At 41.2% G+C, this 23,602-nt stretch overlaps 1 protein-coding gene across 1 annotated transcript in view; it reads left to right on the top strand.

The window, feature by feature from the left end:
- Positions 1-496: 496 nt before the first annotated feature.
- The window catches only part of PON3 (paraoxonase 3), a 39,334-nt gene continuing 16,228 nt past the window's right edge, over positions 497-23,602 (top strand). Inside the window, exons 1-3 of the mRNA XM_519212.8 lie at positions 497-609; positions 2,173-2,243; positions 9,182-9,237. Of these exons, the coding sequence (XP_519212.2) occupies positions 536-609; positions 2,173-2,243; positions 9,182-9,237 (201 nt within the window). The 5' untranslated portion in view covers positions 497-535. The remainder of the gene's footprint in view (positions 610-2,172; positions 2,244-9,181; positions 9,238-23,602) is intronic.

The following is a 23,602-nucleotide window of genomic DNA, read 5'->3' as shown; positions in this document are numbered from 1 at the left end:
CTCCGAGGTAAGGCACGAAGGTCAGGAGACAGGTTCCCGTGCCCCAAATCCTGGAGAAGATGAGTTAAAGCTCTTCGCTTCGATTGCCTTCGCCCTTCCCGTGTCTCGGGAGCAATTCAGTGTCGCCTCACGTCTGGCCTTGCAGAAGTCCGGAGTTCCGGCCCTGAACTGGAGCTCCCCGCCATTCCCGGGCCCTCCGGTTTCTCCCTCAGGCCATCTGAGGAATTGAGGCAGGATTTCGCGGGTGTTAGGAGCAAACTCCCACCACAACTCGGTCCCGGGCTCCCTCTCCGTTGAGCCTTGACCTCTGCCCAAAAAACAAGGAATCGTGGGCGTGAAGGTGGCCTTGAACCCGGGCGGCGGGGCTCGGCGGGACTCGTCAGCGCCCTGCTGCGGCACCCGGGCCGCTCAGGTGAGTGGGAGGCGTGTGCGGGCGGGGCCGAGCGGGCCCCAATCCGTAGGCGAGGCAGGAACCGCCCGCCGCGCCCCCGAGAGCTCTCGGCGCCGCGCAGTCGCCGCTGGGCACTCCGAGACCATGGGGAAGCTCGTGGCGCTGGTCCTGCTGGGGGTCGGCCTGTCCTTAGTCGGGGAGATGTTCCTGGCGTTTAGGTGAGTGGCATCTTGACAGGGCGTCTTCGACTCTCTTTCTCTCCTCTTCCAAGTGAGGTCAGGGGCTGCCCGGCGCCCCCTTCCTAGCGGGTAGGAAAGAGCAGCTTTGGAACCTCACTCCTCCATCTCACCCAGCAAACCGCCCCTTGAGACTCGCTTATGGGGAAAGTGAGCTACTTGCGTTTCCAAAGACTGCCGAGCCGAATTAGTCCCATTTATTTTTTGAAGGTTATGATCCCCCACTTTGCTTTCTGAAGGTCGTGACCCCCTTTTACTTTCTGAACGTGATGACCCCTTTCCCAGCTCGCCCTCAACATTCTGCTTGGGAAAAAAGGACGTCCATTGGAAACGCCGGACTTGGGAGAGAGGATCAGGCTACCAGTTGGATGTTTATGGCTGACTGAGACATTGCCCAGGTCTGGCTAACCACACAGAAGTACTGGGTTATGGAACCTATCCTAGATTTAAAGAGCTGGCCAGACAGCAGGGCAAACCAGCTGAAACCTGCAGGCGGTAACTGGCATTTTGTAGGCATTGACCTTTTGAAGTGGAAGATACAATGGTGATAGCCAGCCTAGAAATGTCTCAGGAAAAGTCAATACTGGGCTAGAAAGAAGAACCTTTAAGTGATAATACACATTCATGAGTGGATCGAAAGCCTCTGCTTGCTTTCAGTTGTCTTTGAGTGTTTATGTATTTCTCTTAGTAGAAGCTGGTCTTCTTAGAGGATCACGTCTAGAATCTGTTGAGGTGCCTGGTGCCTATTAGTAATACTTCCAGTTTGAGAGTTTTATTGTTACATTTGCTCCCAGTGCAACCACATGGAGAATCATAAAATAATAGTAATAATAATAAAGTAGATCTAAGGGTATTTTTTTAAATAAATGACTGTAAGATAAGTATTGAGTCTTCCTGAATATACTTTAATAAAAATGTTAAATTATCCCAGATATTAGAAGAATGTGGAAACATTCCTTTTCACTCTGGAAACAAGAAAATTGTGTTGAAAAATAAATCGGCCAATTGTTTAAATTGTGGTTGGTTTAATGAATTTACATACTTGCGGAGTAAGTCAGCATCAAATTTAAAAATTAAAGCAAAAGTGATAGAGTTTGACTGTTAGGAGACCCTGTTGAATTTTGGGAAAGCAGTTTGGAAGGAAAAGTTCAAAGGGCAAGACTGTAGGGGATTAAGTGCTGATTTATAACAGACGATACTTTAGAAAATTAGGGCTATTTCGTGCATTTAAATTAATAATATTGTTCAATTACTCATACTATTAAATAGTGTCTTTTATTTGGGCAGCAGAATGTTTTCCATGTTGAATCATATTATATAGTTTTTCAGCAATAACTGGATAAGGTTAGCTGATATAGGTAAAATACCCACATAATGTCTACATTATGTAAATAAACATGAAAGGAGGTACCTACTTACTTGTTATGTCGTTCATAAATTATGATAAAGATAGTTAACCAACACGAAGATGATTGAAGTCCACATTTAAACATACATTTTGAATGCTGTGCCTTGACTTCCAGGGTTGGGTTTTATCTTCTACAGAGAAAGGGTGAATGCCTCTCGAGAAGTGGAGCCAGTAGAACCTGAAAACTGCCACCTTATTGAGGAACTTGGTATGTATGTGACAGTACCAAGAGGAGCCAGCACAGCTTCTTGGTCGTCATCCACCTGACTGAGCCCTACCAGCTCATTTAATTACCTGTCACTACTTAAGCCCTCCCAGTGGGACATCTGCCCCGTCCACTCTGCCCCATGCAAGGTCTTCAGGGGTGTACTAAATGACATTCTTTGTGGGTTTTTCTCAGCACATTTCCTTACTGACATCTCTCCACATTACCTAAAGAATGTCATTGACCACTCCCTGGTTTTCCCCTCACTGAATGCTTCTCCTTTCCCATCTGTGGTATTTCACTCTCCTCCTTGTCCTCTGTTACCTTTCCTTTTTTTGCTTCCTTTCTTCTTTCCTTCCTCCCTCCCTTTCCTTATTGTCATTCCTGGCTTCAGGTGTTATTTTTTTTTCAAATAATATGACTCAGCCCCTCCCCTCAAGAACCTCACAGCAGGCTGGGCGCAGTGGCTCACACCTGTAATCCCAGCACTTGGGAGGCCGAGGCGGGCGGATCATGAGATCAGGAGATCGAGACCATCCTGGCCAACATGGTGAAACCCCATCTCTACTAAAAATATAACAATTAGCCGGGCATGGTGGCGGCGTGTGCCTGTAATCCCAGCTACTCGGAAGGCTGAGGCAGGAGAATCACTTGAACCTGGGAGTCATCGGAGGTTGCAGTGAGCCGAGGTCGCGCCACTGTACTCCAGCCTGGCGACAGAGCGAGACTTTGTCTTAAAAAAAATAATAAACAAAGGAACCTCACAGCCTACCTACCTTCTTTTAAAAAAATTCATCAAAAATCCATGGCCCAGTCCCTAACCTTTCAAACTGCAGCCCTTCTTTTTTAGTCAGTTAAAGGGTAGCTCCAGCTCAAACTCTCCCTAAGCTGAAATCTATTTTACATTTCTGTCGTTTTCTCCCTCATCCTCCCACCCACAACCAGCTCTGCTTCTAGACTTTTCCTATGTATGGTACCCCCATTCTCAAAAGATTCAGTTCAAAATCCAGGAACCATTGTTCCCCGCTTGTCCCTCATGCTTCTACGTGAGACATGGGCTAATCTCACCTACTAGTTAATGCCACACCTGCTTATTTGGGCTCCACAGCTCCAATTCTTCCTGACATTGCTAACAGAAAAATAAAATAAAATCAGGCTAGATTGTGTTCCCTGTTCTGGGAATATGTTCTTTCACTTTCTCACCTTTGCTTATGAAATTCCCTCCAAACTTACTGATTCCTCTGTCTCTGCTTACTAAAATCAGCTGCAAAGTTCATCTCCTTCCTCTGAACTCTCACAGCACTCTGAAGCTCCGATTCACTTATGACACCTGCCACATGCCTTATATTATAGCTAGCAGTGTTCTCTCTTTCACTATCAGATTGTAAACTCCCTAGGGCCAAGAACTGTGACTTATTTATTAGAATGTGATGAGATAGTTTATTTTGGGATATGATTTTCTATTTTATTGCTATATTTAAAAATACAGAAAAAGTACCCTTTTGATTTGAGTTTCCTGCCTTTTCTTGCCTCTCAATTTCTAAAAAATAAAGTAATCTGAACCTTGCACTCCCTAGTCTTAGAGGTGGTTTGTGCTAGCAGCTGGAAAGCAGAAGAAACCAAAGAAACCGCCTTTCCTGAATTGTTTTTAAAAACCTGAGCCCCTTCAAGGGATTCTGTTGGAGAAGGGATATGAATATGTGGATATCTTTGAATAATGGGGACCCTTACCCCACTGGCTGACAGCATTCTGGGAGAGGAGCAGGACCTCAGAAGGAATGGTTGCAAGGTATCTTTAGGGATGCTGGACCCTGTGTTCCAGCTAAGGTAAAGACCTTGTGTCAATGCATGACATGGAAGTAGCAGAATTGTCTAAATTAAAGGGACCAGTAACTTTGGCAATGAATAATTCGATGATACATAGTGTAGAATGAATGCCAGATTGCCTTTCCAAAACATTCTGCTTAGGTTTAGAACCCACCACTTAAAATGATTTCATAACCCTAACAGACAAACCCAGTAATGACTCAGATTGGATTTTCCATCAACTTAGTGGAATAGGATATCAGAGTGATTTAATTTGATTTTAAAAAGAAGGAAATGTGACATTTACTCATTTGTTTACTGTTTTGTGGCGTAGTAGTATTCATATTCACTATACAAATAACTGTCAAAATATATAAGGCTGCAAATAATCAAGAGGTATAATTGGACTAGATGATTGGTAGGGTCTAGTCTGACTTGAATTGTATCACTCAACTAGATTTGAGAAGGTAAAATTACAGTTAATATTGTAAGTCTTAGGTCAATGTTCTGATTATCCAAATATTTTGAAGAAAATGGCTTAAATAGTTGGAAGCAGGCCGGGAGCAGAAGAAAGAAATGCCATGTTACTTCTCATGTCTATTGGCATATGTTTGGTGAACTAAACAAGTTAGAATGATGATGGGTCATGTGTCAGTAGGACAATACTGATATATATGTTTTGAAAAAGCTGCTTTATCAAAGGCCTGGTGACTATGAGCAGCCTGTTGAGTCCTTTACAAACATCTACATCATCCTCATAACCAATTTGTAAAGTGGATGCTGCTATCTATGCTTTGCAGATTAGGAAATTGACATACAGAAGAATTAAGTTGCTTGCCCAATGGTCCGGAACTAGGGGGTGATGGGCTTAGCTTATGAGCCAAGATCGTTTCCTTCTATGCCTTTGTACTCTCTGTTGTGTAACACTAACTTTCTGATCTACTGACAACACATTTTTTATTTTGGAAGCTTCAGGAAAGTATTGCAACAGTGGAAAACAGAAAATCTGAGATGCAAACAGCTGAAATATTACTAGATACAGGTTAATCAAAACAAGGCAGGCTAGATATTTAAATTAAGATAATGGATAAGATAATACTCACAAGTCACAACTGGTTGAGGAGTAGAGGCTTTACAAAGCCCTGAAAAGCTGCTGAAGGATTTTAGGTAGGGTATAGTAGGCTGTAACAGAGCTGGAGAAAAATTCTTATTTATGTTTTCAAGACCCAGACTTTTGAAGTTTATTTTATTGGTGGAAGAAACTCTTATTTTGTTTTTCTTCTCCAGTATTTTTTTCTGGGAAGAAAAGTTGAAAGGTGAAATATATCTTTCTCTGGAAATCATATCTCATAGATCTTTTTGTATTACGTTCATCTTTTTTTCCAAGGCTTTTGAGGGTCAAGGATTGTTTTAACCAGGACGTTATCTGGCTGCCCTTGGCATCTAATCAAAGCTGCACTTGAAATATGAATACTTCAGTAGGACTTTCACTAGGCAGGATTATCGAGTAGGTGGCCTCTGTATTTAATACCTACGTACCTTCCCTTCCACTCCTTTCCATTCTATAGCTTCCCATGTCTCCAATATATGCTTCTACTCCATAATAGGTTCCATGTGTTTTCTTAGCTGGCTATCAGAAACTTCTCTCCAAGATGTGAAGTGACGATAATAAAATTAACTGATAGTAATGCTTTGATGTGATCCTTTATCAGAGTGCCTGTAGGGGATGACTGGAGAAATGAAGAAAAGAGTAAAGAAATGAAGTTATGCCAAGTAGCAGTAAGGTTGACAGGCTAAGAAGCAGTAGGCACCTATTCATAAGACTGATTTTAGACTTAGCAGTGGGGTTTTAATGATAGTTGTGCATAGGCTAATAAGTGTGTGGGAAAGTCTCAGAGGAAGGTATCCTGGGGGCTTTTGCTCCCACAGGTGCCATTGTTGCTGAGATGCATGGAGCCTGTCGTGCAGGCGTAGTGTAGGTGGGAAGGAGCGGTGGTGATACTGTGCAATCTTGTGTGGTAATTCTTTTCCACTGCTGAGTGCAAAGCACCAGCTTTTCCATGCTCTGGATGGAGCAAGTAAATAAAGACAGGCACAACACATCTGAAAAATGCCCACTCTGTTTTAGGTGAGTTATTGAAGTAGGTTTATGCTGTCAGAGGAGATATGTAAAATTGTGTTTGGAAGAGAAGAGGAGCCAAACACAATTCAGGATATCTTGAACTCAGAAATCATCACCCACTTTTCAATAGTTGAAGCTCAACACAAGACAAAGTTCAAAAAACAAAAAGTGTTTATTTCTTTTTTGAACCAGCCAGCTTTATTAAGAGCTTCTGTAGTGAAAAGGCAAGTATTATGTTGGGTATAAGGATACAACACTGAACAAAACCCAGTCCTTGCCTCCAGAAAGCAGACCATCTAGTAGGAAATTAGCAAGTAAACAGAGGGGTGCAGCCCAGTGTGAGAAAGATCATGGTAGACATAGTCATAGATGACCATATTGATACATAAAATGGATGCTGAAACCAGGAAAGTTTGCACAGGTTGAGAAGGTGGCCCCGAAACTCCAGGAGCCTGTGGCCTTGGCCAAGTAGAGGTAAGATTAGGATGGGGAAGGTCTGAGTGTTGCAAGGAGAAAGCAACATATGCACAGACATGCTGGTGAATGAGTCTGGCCCATTTCACAAACTACTCACAGCACAGTAGTAAGTACCACAGCAGAGCTGCAATGTAGAGTGGAGAGTGGGGCCACAATAACTGAGACTGGAGCCAAGATGTTTGGGACCTAGACCAAAGAGCTTGGGATTTATACTGCCAGCCCTAGTGGGCCTCTGGGAGGTTTTAAGCAGGAGGGTAACAAGGTCAACTTTAAATTTTAAAATATGACTCTCAGCAGTGCAGAGAATGGGTTCAGGGAAGCAAAGCTGAGTTATTGGGAAACTATTGTAGAAATCCAAGAGGAAGTCCTAGAGCTTGAATGACTTGTGATCAGTTGGATTTGGAAATTAAGGAAGAGGAATGCATCAAAGGTAACTCCAAGCTTCCTGCTCTGGGTGTTTGTGGAATGGAGGCACCATTCATTGAAGTAGAAATATAAGAAATGGAGCAGATTCGAAGGAGAAACATTCCGATTAGTTTGGGACCTGTGGAACATGAGAAATAAAAGACCCAGGTAGAAATGTCCAACCTGCAGATTAATACAAAGGTCTGGAACTTGGAAGAATGCTTTGGGCTTGATTTAGAGATTGGGGATTCAAGAGCATCCAGGTGGAAACTGAAGCCATCTGCCACGACCCATGTGGGACTAGAGTGCATCATGTGGGGAAAATGGGTGCTCTGCCATGAGAAAGAGCCATGGTCAGACAGAGCCTGGAAAATATCCACCTTTAGGACAGAGATTGGAATGAGATTAAGGTACAGGGAAACCAAGAAGGAAGTGCAGAGAGGAAGGAGAAACACCAGAAACGTAACCAACCAGTATTCAATGCAATTTTTAAAATGGCTTTATTCAGTTTGCTGGATTCTTCTGATGTCTATGTCATTTCATGTGGAAATAGCTATCAAGGTACCATATATACGTAAATCTTGATTAACTGGAATGCTTAGGAAATGGGAAGTTCTGGTTAATTTGATTTTCATATTTCTAGGTGGGGATTACTTTCAACCTTCAGTATACTGAATAAAATAAAATCTTTCTCAACTTCTAAGTGCCTATTGTTCACCATTTTATTGATTTCAGTTTGCATCTTCTTTGACTTTGCTGCAATTTTCTTTTTCATATTTTCCCCTATACTTCCCCCATTGCCTTTTGACACTCAAGTAACCAACTACCCTAGGCAGCCATTTCCCCACATGTTCCAATAACTATGACTGTGTAGCAAACCACCTCAAAACTTAGTGACTTAAAACAACCACCATTATTTTGCTCAAGAATGTGCAATTTTGACAGGGCACAGTGTAGGCAGTCCACTCTGTTTCATTTACATCAGCTAAAATGACTCACAGGCTGGGAACTAGAGTCATCTCTAGCTCCTATGGCCTGAGCTAAAGACGATGCTGACTCTCTTTCCACTTTGGGTGATCCCTCTGTACTGTTTCCTCTGTAGTTTTACAATAGCCAGACTTTTTACATTTTGATCCAGAGTTCCCAAGGTGCATGTCTTAAGAAATAGAGAGAGAGACAGCCAGTGGCAGCTATGACTATGACTTAGCCTTGGATGTTACGTGGCACTGCATTCATCTTATTCTATTTGTCAAGGCAGTTACAAAGTTCTACCCAGCTTCAACAGGGGAGAATATAGACTTTACCTCTTGCTGGAGGAGTCTGAACATCACATTTTAAGAACAAATGGCTGTGGTACATATTGGTTCTGACGTATTTGTAGAATATAGTTTGCCACACTAGATAACCATTGCCTTCAACCTCACTTCTGTCTACTTGGAACCACATCATATGCAGATCTTGGTTCCTACTAGAAGCCATGACAGCTCCTTTTTCAACTTGTTCTCAGTCAAAACTTACTTATTATATGTCTCTTTCCATAGAAAAAAATGCTGAAAACTAGCTCTTACTGAGAAAAAAGATCTAACTAAACTTTCATATTAATACTCAGTAATCTTTCATATTCATTTATACTCATTAGTTTATTACTCAATAATTTCCCAATATGATTGTATAATGTAGTGTTTTAGGCTTTACGTTGGAAGAGAAGGAATGCTTGGCAGAGAGGCCTGTAATAAAAGACCTTCGCGATTATGACTTTCCAGATTTTATCACTGAGTCTATAGAGCAGCCTTCTATGGGGGATAAAGCTGAATCTCTCAGGATATGCCCTGGAAATTGTTACTTAAAGAGTAAATCTAGGATATGAGTTTATTTTCTAGGTATTTGCCTTTTTCTCCTGAAAATGGGGTTCTAAAAAAGGATTTAGTATTTGAGGAGTCTGACTCAAGCTTTACTATAGAGTAGCATGCCTGTGAGATTCTCCAAAGTTAATATGGTTTCCCAAGTAAATGGTTGAACAAGTCAACAATTTCCAAAATAAGTTTCCAAAAGATATTTGTAGTTTGGACTGTGAGACGTATTTTTTAAGCCTTCATATATGCATTTTTCTGATTCTACCCTTCTTTTGCAGAAAGTGGCTCTGAAGATATTGATATACTTCCTAGTGGGCTGGCTTTTATCTCCAGTGTGAGTATTTTCCATTCTGCTCTCATGCTCACATCAATAGCTGTATAGACAGTGCATTAATGTTGTCCTCTGGAGCTGCCAGATGGATCCCTACGCTCTCATCCCACCTCTGGGTAAACTAGTCAACTAAAAAAGCCAAAACAGAATTTTGGAGGGCTAATTAGAACACCACAGGAATGCCCAGCTTTGACTGCCTCATGGTGGGCAACTCCCTGTGGGTAGTGGCATACTCAGTAGGGTCTTGATAAATGTGTATTGATTTCCACTCGATTCCTAGGCTAGTCTCCAGTTCTGTCCTATTGCTATCCATTCTCGTCATTGCCCTATTTGACTGGACTTCCGCTTCTGGTAGTCATCTTCCCACTAACTGGTATTCCTCTCACCATGTCTGCCTTTATTTGGAGCTCTGCAAATGTTTGTGGATCGAATATTAACCACGTTACTCGATTTAAAACTCTAAGCACTTTCCATCTTGGGTTCCCTGCCATTCTTAACAAGTCTTTCAAAGAGAAATAGAGAACAGACTGCATTTTAATTCCCAGTACTGTCTTCACAGGAATAATCAAGAAGTTACACCAGGGACAGCATTTCGGTAAACAAACAAAAAAATGTGTATTTATGAGATGTTGAAAATTTTCATATATTAATATTCGTTAAATCAATTGCATTTTGGAATGGGGATATGATTTTGAAAAAGTATATTTACCACAGTTTCAATGTGAATTCTGATTGCTGGAATTGGATGTCTAATATTCCATTTGGGGCAATAAAATACCACCAAAGAACATGGATTTTGAATTTAAATATTTTTGGCCAAAAAAGGGGTACTTATAATAACCGTGGCCTGAATTTATAAATTCATAAGTACACACAGTAGAATAGAGTGAGGCTCTCATTTGGACCTTAAACTGCTGCTGGTGTCACTGCTGGAACTGGTGCTAGTCTGTGTGGGCAATATTTTATTTCTTTATTTTTCCTTCAAAATCAAGGATAAAACAAAATGGTCTAGAAAAGTTTTTTCCTTGTGGACCTAAATTTTCTATTGTCAGTTTAGATTTTTTTTTATTATACTTTTAAGTTCTAGGGTACATGTGCACAACGTGCAGGTTTGTTACATAGGTATACATGTGCCATGCTGGTTTCCTATACCTATTAACTTGTCATTTACATTAGGTATTTCTCCTAATGCTATCCCTCCCCCAGCCCCCCACACCCTGACAGGCCCCAGTGTGTGATGTTCCCTGCCCTGTGTTTATGTGTTCTCATTGTTCAACTCCCACTTATGAGTGAAAACATGCAGTGTCTGGTTTTCTGTCCTTGTGATAGTTTGCTGAGAATTATAGTTTTCAGTTTCATTCATGTCCCTGCAAAGGACATGAACTCATCCTCTTTTATGGCTGCATAGTATTCCATGGTGTATATGTGCCACATTTTCTTAATCCAGTCTATCACTGATGGACATTTGGGTTGGTTCCAAGTCATTACTATCGTGAACAGTGCTGCAATAAACATACATGTGCATGTGTCTTTATAGTAGCATGATTTATAATCCTTTGGGTATATACCCAGTAATGGGATTGCTGGATCAAATGGTATTTCTAGTGCTAGACCCTTGAGGAACTGCCACACGGTCTTCCACAATGGTTGAACTAATTTACACTCCCACCAAGAGTGTAAAAGCGTTCCTATTTCTCCACATCTTCTCCACCATCTGTTGTTTCCTGACGTTTTAATGATTGCCATTCTAACTGGCATGAGATGGTATCTCATTGTGGTTTTCATTTACATTTCTCTGATGACCAGTGATGATGAGCATTTATTCATGTCTGTTGACTGCATAAATGTCTTCTTTTGAGAAGTGTCTGTTCATATTCTTTGCCCACTTTTTGACGGGGTTCTTTGTTTTTTCCTTGTAAATTTGTTTAACTTCCTTGTAGATTCTGGATATTAGCCCTTTGTCAGATGGGTAGATTGCAAAAATTTTCTCCCATTCCGTAGGCTGCCTCTTCACTCTGATGCTAGTTTCTTTTGCTGTGCAGAAGCTCTTTAGTTTAATTAGATCCCATTTGTGAATTTTGGCTTTTGTTGCCATTGCTTTTGGTGTTTTAGTCATGAAGTCTTTGCCCATGCCTATGTCCTGAGTGGTATTGCCTAGGTTTTCTTCTAGGGTTTTTATGGTTTTAGGTCTTACATTTAAGTCTTTAATCCATCTTGAATTAATTTTTGTAGAAGGTGTGAGGAAGTGATCCAGTTTTGGCTTTCTACATATGGCTAGCCAGTTTTCCCAGCACCATTTATTACATAGGGAATCATTTTCCCATTGCTTGTTTTTGTCAGGTTTGTCAAAGATCAGATGGTTGTAGATGTGTGGTGTTATTTCTGAGGCTTCTGTTCTGTTCCATAGGTCTATATATCTGTTTTGGTACCAGTACCATGCTGTTTTGGTTACTGTAGCCTTGTAGTATAGTTTGAAGTCAGGTAGCAATGATGCCTCCAGCTTTGTTCTTTTTCCTTAGGATTGTCTTGGCTATGCAGGCCCTTATTTGATTCCATATGAACTTTAAAGTGGTTTTTTCCAATTCTGTGAAGAAAGTCATTGGTAGCTTGATGGGGATGACATTGAATCTATAAATTACCCTGGGCAGTATGGCCATTTTCATGTTATTGATTCTTCCTATCCATGAGCATGGAATGTTCTTCCATTTGTTTGTGTCATCTTTTATTTTGTTGAGCAGTGGTTTGTAGTTCTTCTTGAAGAGGTCGTTCACATCCCTTGTAAGTTGGATTCCCAGGTATTTTATTCTCTTTATAGTAATTGTGAATGGGAGTTCACTCATGATTGGCGCTCTGTCTGTTATTGGTGTATACGAATGCTTGTGATTTTTGCACATTGATTTTGTATCCTGAAACTTTGCTGAAGTTGCTTATCAGCTGAAGGAGATTTGAGGCTCAGATGATGGGATTTTCTAAATATACAATCATGTCATCTGCAGACAGAGACAATTTGCCATCCTATTTTCCTAATTGAGTACCCTTTATTTCTTTCTCTTGCCCAATTGCCCTGGCCAGAATTTCCAATACTATGTTGAATAGGAGTGGTGAGAGAGGGCATCCTTGTCTTGTGCCGGTTTTCAAATGGAATGCTTCCAGTTTTTGCCTATTCAGTATGATATTGGCTGTGGATTTGTCATAAATAGCTCTTATTATTTTGAGATACGTTCTATCAATACCTAGTTTATTGAGAGTTTTTAGCATGAAGGGCTGTTGAATTTTGTTGAAGGCCTTTTCTGCATCTATTGAGATAATCATGTGGTTTTTGTCATTGGTTCTGTTTATGTGATGGATTACATTTATTGATTTGTGTATGTTGAACCAGCCTTGCATCTCTGGGATGAAGCCGACTTGATCATGGTGGATAAGCTTTTTGATGTGTTGCTGGATTTGGTTTGCCAGTATTTTTTTGAGGGAGGATTTTCGCATCAATGTTCATCAGGGTTATTGGCCTAAAATTATCTATTTTTGTTGTGTCTCTGCCAGGCTTTGGTATCAGGAAGATGCTAGCCTCATAAAATGAGTTACGGAGGATTCCTTCTTTTCTATTGATTGGAATAGTTTCAGAAGGAATCGTCCCAGCTCCTCTTTGTACCTCTGGTAGAATTTGTCTGTGAATCCATCTGGTCCTGGACTTTCATTGGTTGGTAGGCTATTAATTATTGCCTCAATTTCAGAGCCTGTTATTGGTATTCAGAGATTCAACTTTTTCCTGATTTAATCTTGGGAGGATGTATGTATCGAGGAATTTATCCATTTCTTCTAGATTTTCTAGTTTATTTGTGTAGAGGTGTTTTTAGTATTCTCTGATGGTAGTTTGTACTTCTGTGGGATCAGTGGTGATATCCCCTTTATCATTTTTTATTGCATCTATTTGATTCGTCTCTCATTTCTTCTTTATTAATCTTGCTAGTGGTCTATCTATTTTGTTGATTTTTTTCAAAAAAGCAGCTCCTGGATTCATTGATTTTTTGAAGGGTTTTTCATGTATCTATCTCCTTCAGTTCTGCTCTGATCTTAGTTTTTTATTGCCTTCTGGTAGCTTTTGAATTTGTTTGCTCTTGCTTCTGTAGTTCTTTTAATCATGAATAACCAGATAGCATCATGGTGATGGATCAAATTCACACATAAGAATGCTAACCTTAAATGTAAATGGGCTAGGTGTCGATTTTAGATCTTTCCTGCTTCCTCTTGTGAGCATTTAGTGCTATAAATTCCCCTCTACACACTGCTTTAAATGTGTTACAGAGACTCTGGTACATTGTGTCTTTGATGTCATTGATGTCAAAGAAAATCTTTATTTCTGCCTTCATTTCGTTATTTACCCAGTAGTCATTCAGGAACAGGTTGTTCAGTTTCCATGTAGTTGTGTAGTTTTGAGTGAGTTTCTTAATCTGGCGTTCTAATTTGATTGCACTGTGGTCTGAGAGACAGTTTGTGATTTCTGTTCTTTTGCATTTGTTAAGGAATGTTTTACTTCCAATTATGTGGTCAATTTTAGAATAAGTGCGATGTGGTGCTGAGAAGAACATATATTGTGTTGTTTTGGGGTGAAGAGTTCTGTATATGTCTATGAGGTCTGCTTGGTCCAGACCTGAGTTCAAGTCCTGAATATCCTTATTAACCTTCTGTCTCGTTCATCTGTCTAATATTGACAGTGGGGTGTTAAAGTCTCCCATTAGTATTGTGTGGGAGTCTCAGTCTCTTGGCAGGTCTCTAAGGACTTGCTTTATGAATCTGGGTGCTCCTGTATTGCATGCATGTATATATACTTTTTAAAATATATATATTTTTATTATACTTTAAGTTCTAGGGTACATGTGCACAATGTGCCGGTTTGTTACATATGTATACATGTGCCATGTTGGTGTGCTGCACCAATTAACTCATCATTTACATTAGGTATATCTTCTAATGCTATCCCTCCCCCTTCCCCCTACCCCACAACAGGCCCCAGTGTGTGATGTTCCCCTTCCCGTGTCCAAGTGTTCTCATCGTTCAATTCCCACCTATGAGTGAGAACATGCAGTGTTTGGTTTTTTGTCCTTGAGATAGTTTGCTCAGAATGGTGGTTTCCAGTTTCATCCATGTCCCTACAAAGGACATGAACTCATCATTTTTTATGTCTGCATAGTATTCCATGGTGTATATGTGCCACATTTTCTTAATCCAGTCTATCATTGTTGGACATTTGGGTTGGTTCCAAGTCTTTGCTATTGTGAGTAGTGCCGCAATAAACATACATGTGCATGTGTCTTTATAGCAGCATGATTTACATTCCTTTGGGTATATACCCAGTAATGGGATGGCTGGGTCAAATGGTATTTCTAGTTCTAGTTCTAGATCCCTGAGGAATCGCCACACTGTCTTCCACAAGGGTTGAACTAGTTTACAGTCCCACCAGCAGTGTAAAAGTGTTCCTATTTCTCCATATCCTCTCTAGCCCTGTTGTTTCCTGACTTTTTAATGATCGCCATTCTAACTGGCGTGAGATGGTATCCCATTGTGGTTTTGATTTGCATTTCTCTGAAGGCCAGTGATGATGAGCATTTTTTCATGGGTCTGTTGGCTGCATAAATGTCTTCTTTTGAGAAGTGTCTGTTCATATCCATTGCCCACTTTTTGGTGGGGTGGTTTTTTTCTTGTAAATTTGTTTGAGTTATTTGTAGATTCTGCATATTAGCCCTTTGTCAGATGAGTAGATTGAAAAAATTTTCTCGCATTCTGTAGGTTGTCTGTTCACTCTGATGGTAGTTTCTTTTGCTATGTGGAAGCTCTTTAGTTTAATTAGATCCCATTTGTGAATTTTGGCTTTTGTTGCCATTGCTTTTGGTGTTTTAGTCATGAAGTCTTTGCCCATGCCTATGTCCTGAGTGTTATTGCCTAGGTTTTCTTCTAGGGTTTTTATGGTTTTAGGTCTTACATTTAAGTCTTTAATCCATCTTGAATTAATTTTTGTAGAAGGTGTGAAGAAGGGATCCAGTTTTGGCTTTCTACATATGGCTAGCCAGTTTTCCCAGCACCATTTATTAAATAGGGAATCCTTTCCCCATTGCTTGTTTTTGTCAGGTTTGTCAAAGATCAGATAGTTGTAGATGTGTGGTATTATCTCTGAGGCCTCTGTTCTGTTCCATAGGTCTATAGCTCTCTTTTGGTACTAGTACCATGCTGTTTTGGTTACTGTAGCCTTGTAGTATAGTTTGAAGTCAGGTAGCGTGATGCCTCCAGCTTTGTTCTCTTAGCTTAGGGTTGACTTGGCAATGTGGGCTCATTTTTGGTTCCATATGAACTTTAAAGTAGTTTTTTCCAATTCTGTGAAGAAAGTCATTGGTAGCTTGATGGGGATGACATTGAATCTATAAATTACCCTGGGCAGTATGGCCATTTTCACGATATTGATTCTTCCTATTCATGAGCATGGAATGTTCTTCCATTTGTTTGTGTTCTCTTTTATTTTGTTGAGCAGTGGTTTGTAGTTCTCCTTGAAGAGGTCCTTCACATCCCTTGTAAGTTGAATTCCTGGGTAATTTATTCTCTTTGAAGCAATTGTGAATGGGAGTTCACTCATGATTTGGCTCTCTGTTTGTCTGTTATTGGTGTATAAGAATGCTTGTGATTTTTGCACATTGATTTTGTATCCTGAGACTTTGCTGAATTTGCTTATCAGTTTAAGGAGATTTTGGTCTGAGACAATGGGGTTTTCTAGATATACAATCATGTCATCCGCAAACAGGGACAATTTGACTTCCTCTTTTCCTAATTGAATATTCTTTATTTCTTTCTCCTGCCTGATTGCCTTGGCCAGAACTTCCAACACTATGTTGAATAGGAGTGGTGAGAGAGGGCATCCCTGTCTTGTGCTGGTTTTCAAAGGGAATGTTTCCAGTTTTTGCCCATTCAGTATGATATTGGCTGTGGGTTTGTCATAGATAGCTCTTATTATTTTGAGATACGTCCCATCAATACCTAATTTATTGAGAGTTTTTAGCATGAAGTGCTGTTGAATTTTGTCGAAGGCCTTTTCTGCATCTATTGAGATAATCATGTGGTTTTTATCTTCAGTTCTGTTTATATGCTGAATTACATTTATTGATTTGTGTATGTTGGACCAGCCTTGCATCCCAGGGATGAAGCCCACTTGATCTTGGTGCATAAGCTTTTTGATGTGCTGCTGGATTTGGTTTGCCAGTATTTTATTGAGGATTTTCACATCAATGTTCATCAGGAATATTGGCCTAAAATTCTCTTTTTTTGTTGTGTCTCTGCCAGGCCTTGGTATCAGGATGATGCTGGCCTCATAAAATGAGTTAGGGAGGATTCCCTCTTTTTCTGTTGATTGGAATAGTTTAGGAAGAATGGTACCAGCTCCTCCTTGTACCTCTGGTAGAATTCGGCTATGAATTCATCTGATCCTGGACTTTTTTTTGGTTGGTAAGCTATTAATTAGTGTCTCAATTTCAGAGCCTGTTATTGGTCTATTCAGAGATTCAAGTTCTTCCTGGTTTAGTCCTGGGAGGGTGTATGTGTCGAGGAATTTATCCATTTCTTCTAGATTTTCTAGTTTATTTGCGTAGATGTGTTTATAGTATCCTGTGATGGTAGTTTGTATTTCTGTGGGATCAGTGGTGATATCCCCTTTATCATTTTTTATTGCATCTATTTGATTCTTCTCTCTTTTCTTCTTTATTAGTCTTGCTAGTGGTCTTTCAATTTTGTTGATCTTTTCAAAAAACCAGCTCCTGGATTCATTGATTTTTTGAAGGGTTTTTTGTGTCTCTATCTCCTTCAGTTCTGCTCTGATCTTAGTTATTTCTTGTCTTCTGCTAGCTTTTGAATGTGTTTGCTCTGGATTCTGTAGTTCTTTTAATTGTGATGTTAGGTTGTCAATTTTAGATCCTTCCTGCTTTCTCTTGTGGGCATTTAGTGCTATAAATTTCCCTCTACACACTGCTTTAAATGTGTCCCAGGGATTCTGATGTGTTGTATCTTTGTTCTCGTCGGTTTCAAAGAACATCTTTATTTCTGCCTTCATTTCATTATGTACCCAGTAGTCATTCAGGAGCAGGTTGTTCAGTTTCTATGTAGTTGAGCGGTTTTGAGTGAGTTTCTTAATCCTAAGTGCTGGTTTGATTGCACTGTGGTCTGAGAGACAGTTTGTTATAATTTCTGTTCTTTTACATTTGCTGAGTAGTCCTTTACTTCCAACTATGTGGTCAATTTTGAAATAAGTGCAATGTGGTGCTGAGAAGAATGTATAGTGTGTTAATTTGGGTGGAGAGTTCTGTAGATGTCTATTAGGTCTGCTTGGTGCAGAGCTGAATTCAATTCCTGGATATCCTTGTTAACTTTCTGTCTCGTTGATCTGTCTAATATTGACAGTGGGGTATTAAAGTCTCCCATTATTATTGTGTGGGAGTCTAAGTCTCTTTGTAGGTCACTCAGGACTTGCTTTATGAATCTGGGTGCTCCTGTATTGGGTGCATATATATTTAGGATAGTTAGCTCTTCTCGTTGAATTGATCCCTCTACCATTGTTTAATGGCCTTCTTTGTGTCTTTTGATCTTTGTTGGTTTAAAGTCTATTTTATCAGAGACTAGGATTGCAACCCCTGCCTTTTTTTGTTTTCCATTTCTTTAGTAGATCTTCCTCTATCCCTTTATTTTGAGCCTATGTGTGTCTCTGCACATGAGATGGGTTTCTTGAATACAGCATACTGATGGGTCTTGACTCTTTATCCAATTTTCCAGTCTGTGTCTTTTAATTGGAACATTTAGCCCATTTACATTTAAGGTTAATATCATTATGTTTGAATTTGATCCTGTCATTATGATGTTAGCTGGTTATTTTGCTCATTAGTTGATGCAGTTTCTTCCTAGCCTCGATGGTCTTTACAATTTGGCATGTTTTTGCAGTGGCTGGTACTGGTTGTTCCTTTCCATGTTTAGTGCTTCCTTCAGGAGCTCTTGTAGGGCAGGCCTGGTGGTGACCAAATTTCTCTGCATTTGCTTGTCTGTAAAGGATTTTATTTCTCCTTCACTTATGAAGCTTAGTTTGGCTGGATATGAAATTCTGGGTTGAAAATTCTTTTCTTTAAGAACGTTGAATATTGGCCCCCACTCTCTTCTGGCTTGTAGAGTTTCTGCCAAGAGATCAGCTGTTAGTCTGTTGGGCTTCCCTTTGTGGGTAACTGGACCTTTCTCTCTGGCTGCCCTTAACATTTTTTCCTTCATTTCAACCTTGGTGAATCTGACAATTATGTGTCTTGGAGTTGCTCTTCTCGAGGAATATCTTTTTGGCATTCTCTGTATTTCCTGAATTTGAATGTTGGCCTGCCTTGCTAGGTTGGGGAAGTTCTCCTGGATAATATCCTGCAGAGTGTTTTCCAACTTGGTTCCATTCTCCCCGTCACTTTCAGGTACACCAATCAGACGTAGATTTGGTCTTTTCACATAGTCCCATATTTCTTGGAGGCTTTGTTCATTTCTTTTCATTCTTTTTGCTCTAAACTTCTCTTGTTGCTTCATTTTATTCATTTGATCTTCAATCATTGTTACCCTTTCTTCTACTTGATCGAATTGGCTACTGAAGCTTGTGCATTCGTCACGTAGTTCTCGTGCCATGGTTTTCAGCTCCATCAGGTCCTTTAAGGACTTCTCTGCATTGGTTACTCTAGTTAGCCATTCATCTAATCTTTTTTCAAGGTTTTTAACTTCTTTGTCATGGGTTTGAACTTCCTCGTTTAGCTCAGAGAAGTTTGGTCGTCTGAAACCTTCTTCTCTCAACTCGTCAAAGTCCTTTTCCATCCAGCTTTGTTCCATTGCTGGTGAGGAGCTGCATTCGTTTGGAGGAGGAGAGGTGCTCTGATTTTTAGAATTTTCAACTTTTCTGTTCTGTTTTTTCCCCATCTTTGTGGTTTTATCTACCTTTGGTCTTTGATGATGCTGACGTACAGATGGGGTTTTGGTGTGGATGTCCTTTCTCTTTGTTAGTTTTCCATCTAAGAGTGAGGACCCTCAGCTGCAGGTCTGTTGGAGTTTGCTGGAGGTCCACTCCAGACCCTGTTTGCCTGGGTATCAGCAGCGGAGGCTGCAGAACAGCGAATATTGCTGAACAGCAAATGTTACTGTTTGATTGTTCCTCTGGAGGTTTCGTCTCAGAGGGGTACCTGGCCATGTGAGGTGTCAGTCTGCCCCTACTGGGGTGTGCCTCCCAGTTAGGCTACTCGGGGGTCACGGAACCACTTGAAGAGGCAGTCTGTCTGTTCTCAGATCTCAAGCTGTGTGCTGGCAGAACCACTACTCTCTTCAAAGCTGTCAGACAGGGACATTTAAGTCTGCAGAGGTTTCTGCTGCCTTTTGTTCGGCCTTGCCCTGCCCCCAGAGGTGGAGTCTACAGAGGCAGGCAGGCATCCTTGAGCTGCGGTGGGCTCCACCCAGTTCGAGCTTCCTGGCCACTTTGTTTACCTACTCAAGCCTCAGCAATGGCGGGCGCCCCTCCCCCAGCCTCGCTGCTCCCTTGCAGTTCGATCTCAAACTGCTGTGCTAGCAATGAGCAAGGCTCCATGGGCGTGGAACCCTCCGAGCCAGGCATGGAATATAATCTCCTGGTGTGCTGTTTGCTAAGACCATTGGAAAAGTGCAGTATTAGGGTGGGAGTGACCCGATTTTCCAGGTGCTGTCTGTCACAGCTTTGCTTGGCTATGAAAGGGAATTCCCTGACCCTTTGCACTTCCCAGCTGAGGTGATGCCTCACCCTGCTTTGGCTCACACTTGGTGCGCTGCACCCACTGTCCTGCACCCACTGTCTGACAATCCCCAGTGAGATGAACCCGGTACCTCAGTTGGAAATGCAGAAATCACCAGTCTTCTGCGTCGCTCATGCTGGGTGCTGTAGATTGGGGCTGTTCCTGTTTGGCCATCTTGGACAGATGCATGTATATTTAGGATAGTTAACTCTTGTTGAATTGTTCCCTTTACCATTATGTAATGGCCTTCTTTGTCTCTTTTGATAATTGTTAGTTTAAAGTCTGTTTTATCAGAGACTAGGATTGCAACTCCTGCTTTTTTTTTTTTTTGCTTTTTATTTGCTTGGTAGATCTTCCTCCATCCCTTTATTTTGAGCCTATGTGTGTCTTTGCACATGAGATGAGTCTCCTGAATACAGCACACAGATGGGTCTTGACTCTATCCAATTTGCCAGTCTGTGTCTTTTAATTGGGGCATTTAGCCCATTTACATTTAAGGTTAATATTGTTATGTTTGAATTTGGCCCTGTCGTTATGATGTTAGCTGGTTATTTTGCGCGTTAATTGATGCAGTTTCTTCATATCATCAATGGTCTTTACAATTTGGCATGTTTTTGCAGTGGCTGGTACCGGTTGTTCCTTTCCATGTTTAGTGCTTCCTTCAGGAGCTCTTGTAAGGCAGGCCTGGCGGTGACAGAATCTCTCAGCATTTGTTGTCTGTAAAGGATTTTATTTCTCCTTCACTTATGAAGCTTAGTTTGGCTGGATATGAAATTCTGGGTTGAAAATTCTTTTCTTTAAGAATATTGAATATTGGCCCCCACTCTCTTCTGGCTTGTAGGGTTTGTGCCGAGAGATCAGCTGTTAGTCTGATGGGCTTCCTTTTGTGGGTAACCCAGCCTTTCTCTCTGGCTGCCTTTAACATTTTGTCCTTCATTTCAACCTTGGTAAATCTGACAATTGTGTGTCTTGGAGTTGCTCTTCTCAAGGAGTATCTTTGTGGTGTTCTCTTTATTTCCTGAATTTGAATGTTGGCCTGACTTGCTAGATTGGGGAAGTTCTCCTGGATAATATCCTGAAGAGTGTTTTCTAAGTTGGATCCATTCTTCCTGTCACTTTCCGGTACACCAGTCAAACGTAGATTTGGTCTTTTCACAGAGTCCCATATTTCTTGGAGGCTTTGTTCGTTTCTTTTCACTCTTCTCTAATCTTGTCATCTCACTTTATTTCATTAATTTGATCTTCAATCACTGATATCCTTTCTTCCACTTGATCAAATCGGCTATTGAAGCTTGTGCATACATGAGGAAGTTCTCATGCCATGGTTTTCAGCTCCATCAGGTCATTTAAGGTCTTCTCTACACTGCTTATTCTAGTTATCCATTTGTCTCACTTTTTTCAAGGTTTTTAGCTTCCTTGTGATGGGTTAGAACATGCTCCTTTAGCTCGGAGAAGTTTGTTATTACTGACCCTCTGAAGCCTACTTCTGTCAACTTGTCAAACTCATTCTTCATCCAGTTTTGTTTCTTTGCTGGCAAGGAGCTGTGATTCTTTGGATAAGAGGCACTCTGGTTTTTGGAATTTTCAGCTTCTCTGCTCTGCTTTCTCCCCATCTTTGTGGTTTTTGTTTGGTGACCTACAGATGGGGTTTTGGTGTAGATGTGCTCTTTATTGATGTTGATGCTATTCCTTTCTGTTTGTTAGTTTTCCTTCTAACAGTTGGGCCCCTCAGCTGCAGGTCTGTTGGAGTTTGCTGGAAGTCCACTCCAGACCCTGTTTGCCTGGGTATCACCAGTGGAGGCTGCAGAACGGCAAATATTGCTGCCTGATTTTTCTTCTGGAAGCTTCATCCCAGAGGGGCATCCACCTGTATGAGGTATCTGTCAGCCCCTACTGGGAGGTGTCTCCCAGTCAGGCTACATGGGTGTCAGAGACCCACTTGAGGAGGCAGTCTGTCTGTTCTCAGAGCTCGAATGCCATGCTGGGAGAACTACTGCTCTCTTCAGAGCTGTCAGACAGGGACGTTTAGGTCTGCTGAAGCTGTCTGCCGCCTTTTATTCTGATTTGCTCTGCCCACAGAGGTGGAATCTACAGCAAGGCAGTAGGCCTTGCTGAGCTGTGGTGGGCTCTGCCCTGTTCAAGCTTCCCGGCCTCTTTGTTTACACTGTGAGCACAAAACCGCCTACTCAAGCCTCAGCAATGGTGGATGCCCCTCCCCCTGCCAAGCTGCAGCATCGCAGGTTGATCTCAGACTGCTGTGCTAGCCGTGAGCAAGGCTCTGTGGGCGTAGAACCCGCTGAGCCAGACACGGGAGGGAATTTCCTGGTCTGCTGGTTGCGAAGACTGTGGGAAAAGCACAGTGTTTGGGCAGGAGCGTACCGTTCCTCCAGGTACAGACTCACGGCTTTCCTTGGCTAGGAAAGGGAAATCCCCTGACCCCTTGCACTTCCTGGGTGAGGTGACGCCCTGCCCCGCTTTGGCTTGCCCTCCATGGGCTGCACCCACTGTCCAACCAGTCCCAATGAGATGGACCAGGTACCTCAGTCGGAAATGGAGAAATCACCTGTCTTCTGTGTTGATCTCACTGGGAGCCGCAGACCGGAGCTGTTCCTATTCCGCCATCTTGGAAGCTTCCTTTCAGTTTAAATTTTCAATGTTATGCCAAATATACCACTAAAAGTGATGATTCTATAACTAGGAAATTTCTTTACTGTTGTGAAATAATGTTTGTCCTTCCTACTGTATGTTTTCTTTTTTTTTTTTTAATTTTCACTGGAACTAAAAGTTCTGAATCATTGCTATACAGGAAGTGTATATTTTCATCACAAATAATTTTATGAGAAATGGTAACATGAAGTTTTAAATAATGGATCTCCTTTTGTAAATGAACAAACAACTTATAGGATAAGGATTCTGTTGTTTTGCTTGTTTCTAATCCTTCTGCACTGTAATAAATTCTGGACCTTGTTCTTTTGGTTTCTCCGTTTACCCTTTCTTGCCATCCTAGAAGAAGTTTGGAAGTTGCGGATTTGGAGAATAATTCTGTGCAATAGATATTTCTAGTCTATTTAGGGATAACAAACAGGATATTTTCTTCCCTGCCTTGGGACTTGACATGCTTCTCTTTGACTCCAAGATTACTCCCTTCTTCACACTTTGCCAGCTAACTCCCACTTCTTTGTGAGGGTTCATTGTGGTGGCACTTTACTTCCTCAGGAGAGTCTTCCCTGGCACTCTCTTGTGGGGTGAGGTGCCTCTTCAATGTTCCCTCTTGAATATTCCCTCACATCCCCTGAGTTTTGGCTGTTATAGACCACACCATACTTATGTGCTTGCTCTAGGTTTCAAGATCCTTGAACTCAAGACTTTGGAGCATGTATTGACATGTCCAACACCGAACGTACTACCAGGCATTTGCAAGTCCTCAAATATTTACTGAGTGCATGTGGTGATGGATGAGGATAGTGGAAGAGTTCATTGATTGTCCACATATACTTGTAGTTTGTTGGGAAAAATAAGATTCCTGCATGTCTAGTTGATGATTTTCATCACTTTCACCAGTGAATGGT

The sequence above is a fragment of the Pan troglodytes genome, chromosome 6, assembly GCF_028858775.2.
Source record: "Pan troglodytes isolate AG18354 chromosome 6, NHGRI_mPanTro3-v2.0_pri, whole genome shotgun sequence".
Taxonomy (NCBI): Eukaryota; Metazoa; Chordata; class Mammalia; order Primates; family Hominidae; genus Pan; species Pan troglodytes.
Note: the sequence above shows the minus strand (reverse complement) of the source record. Positions and strands in the feature narration are given on the sequence as shown.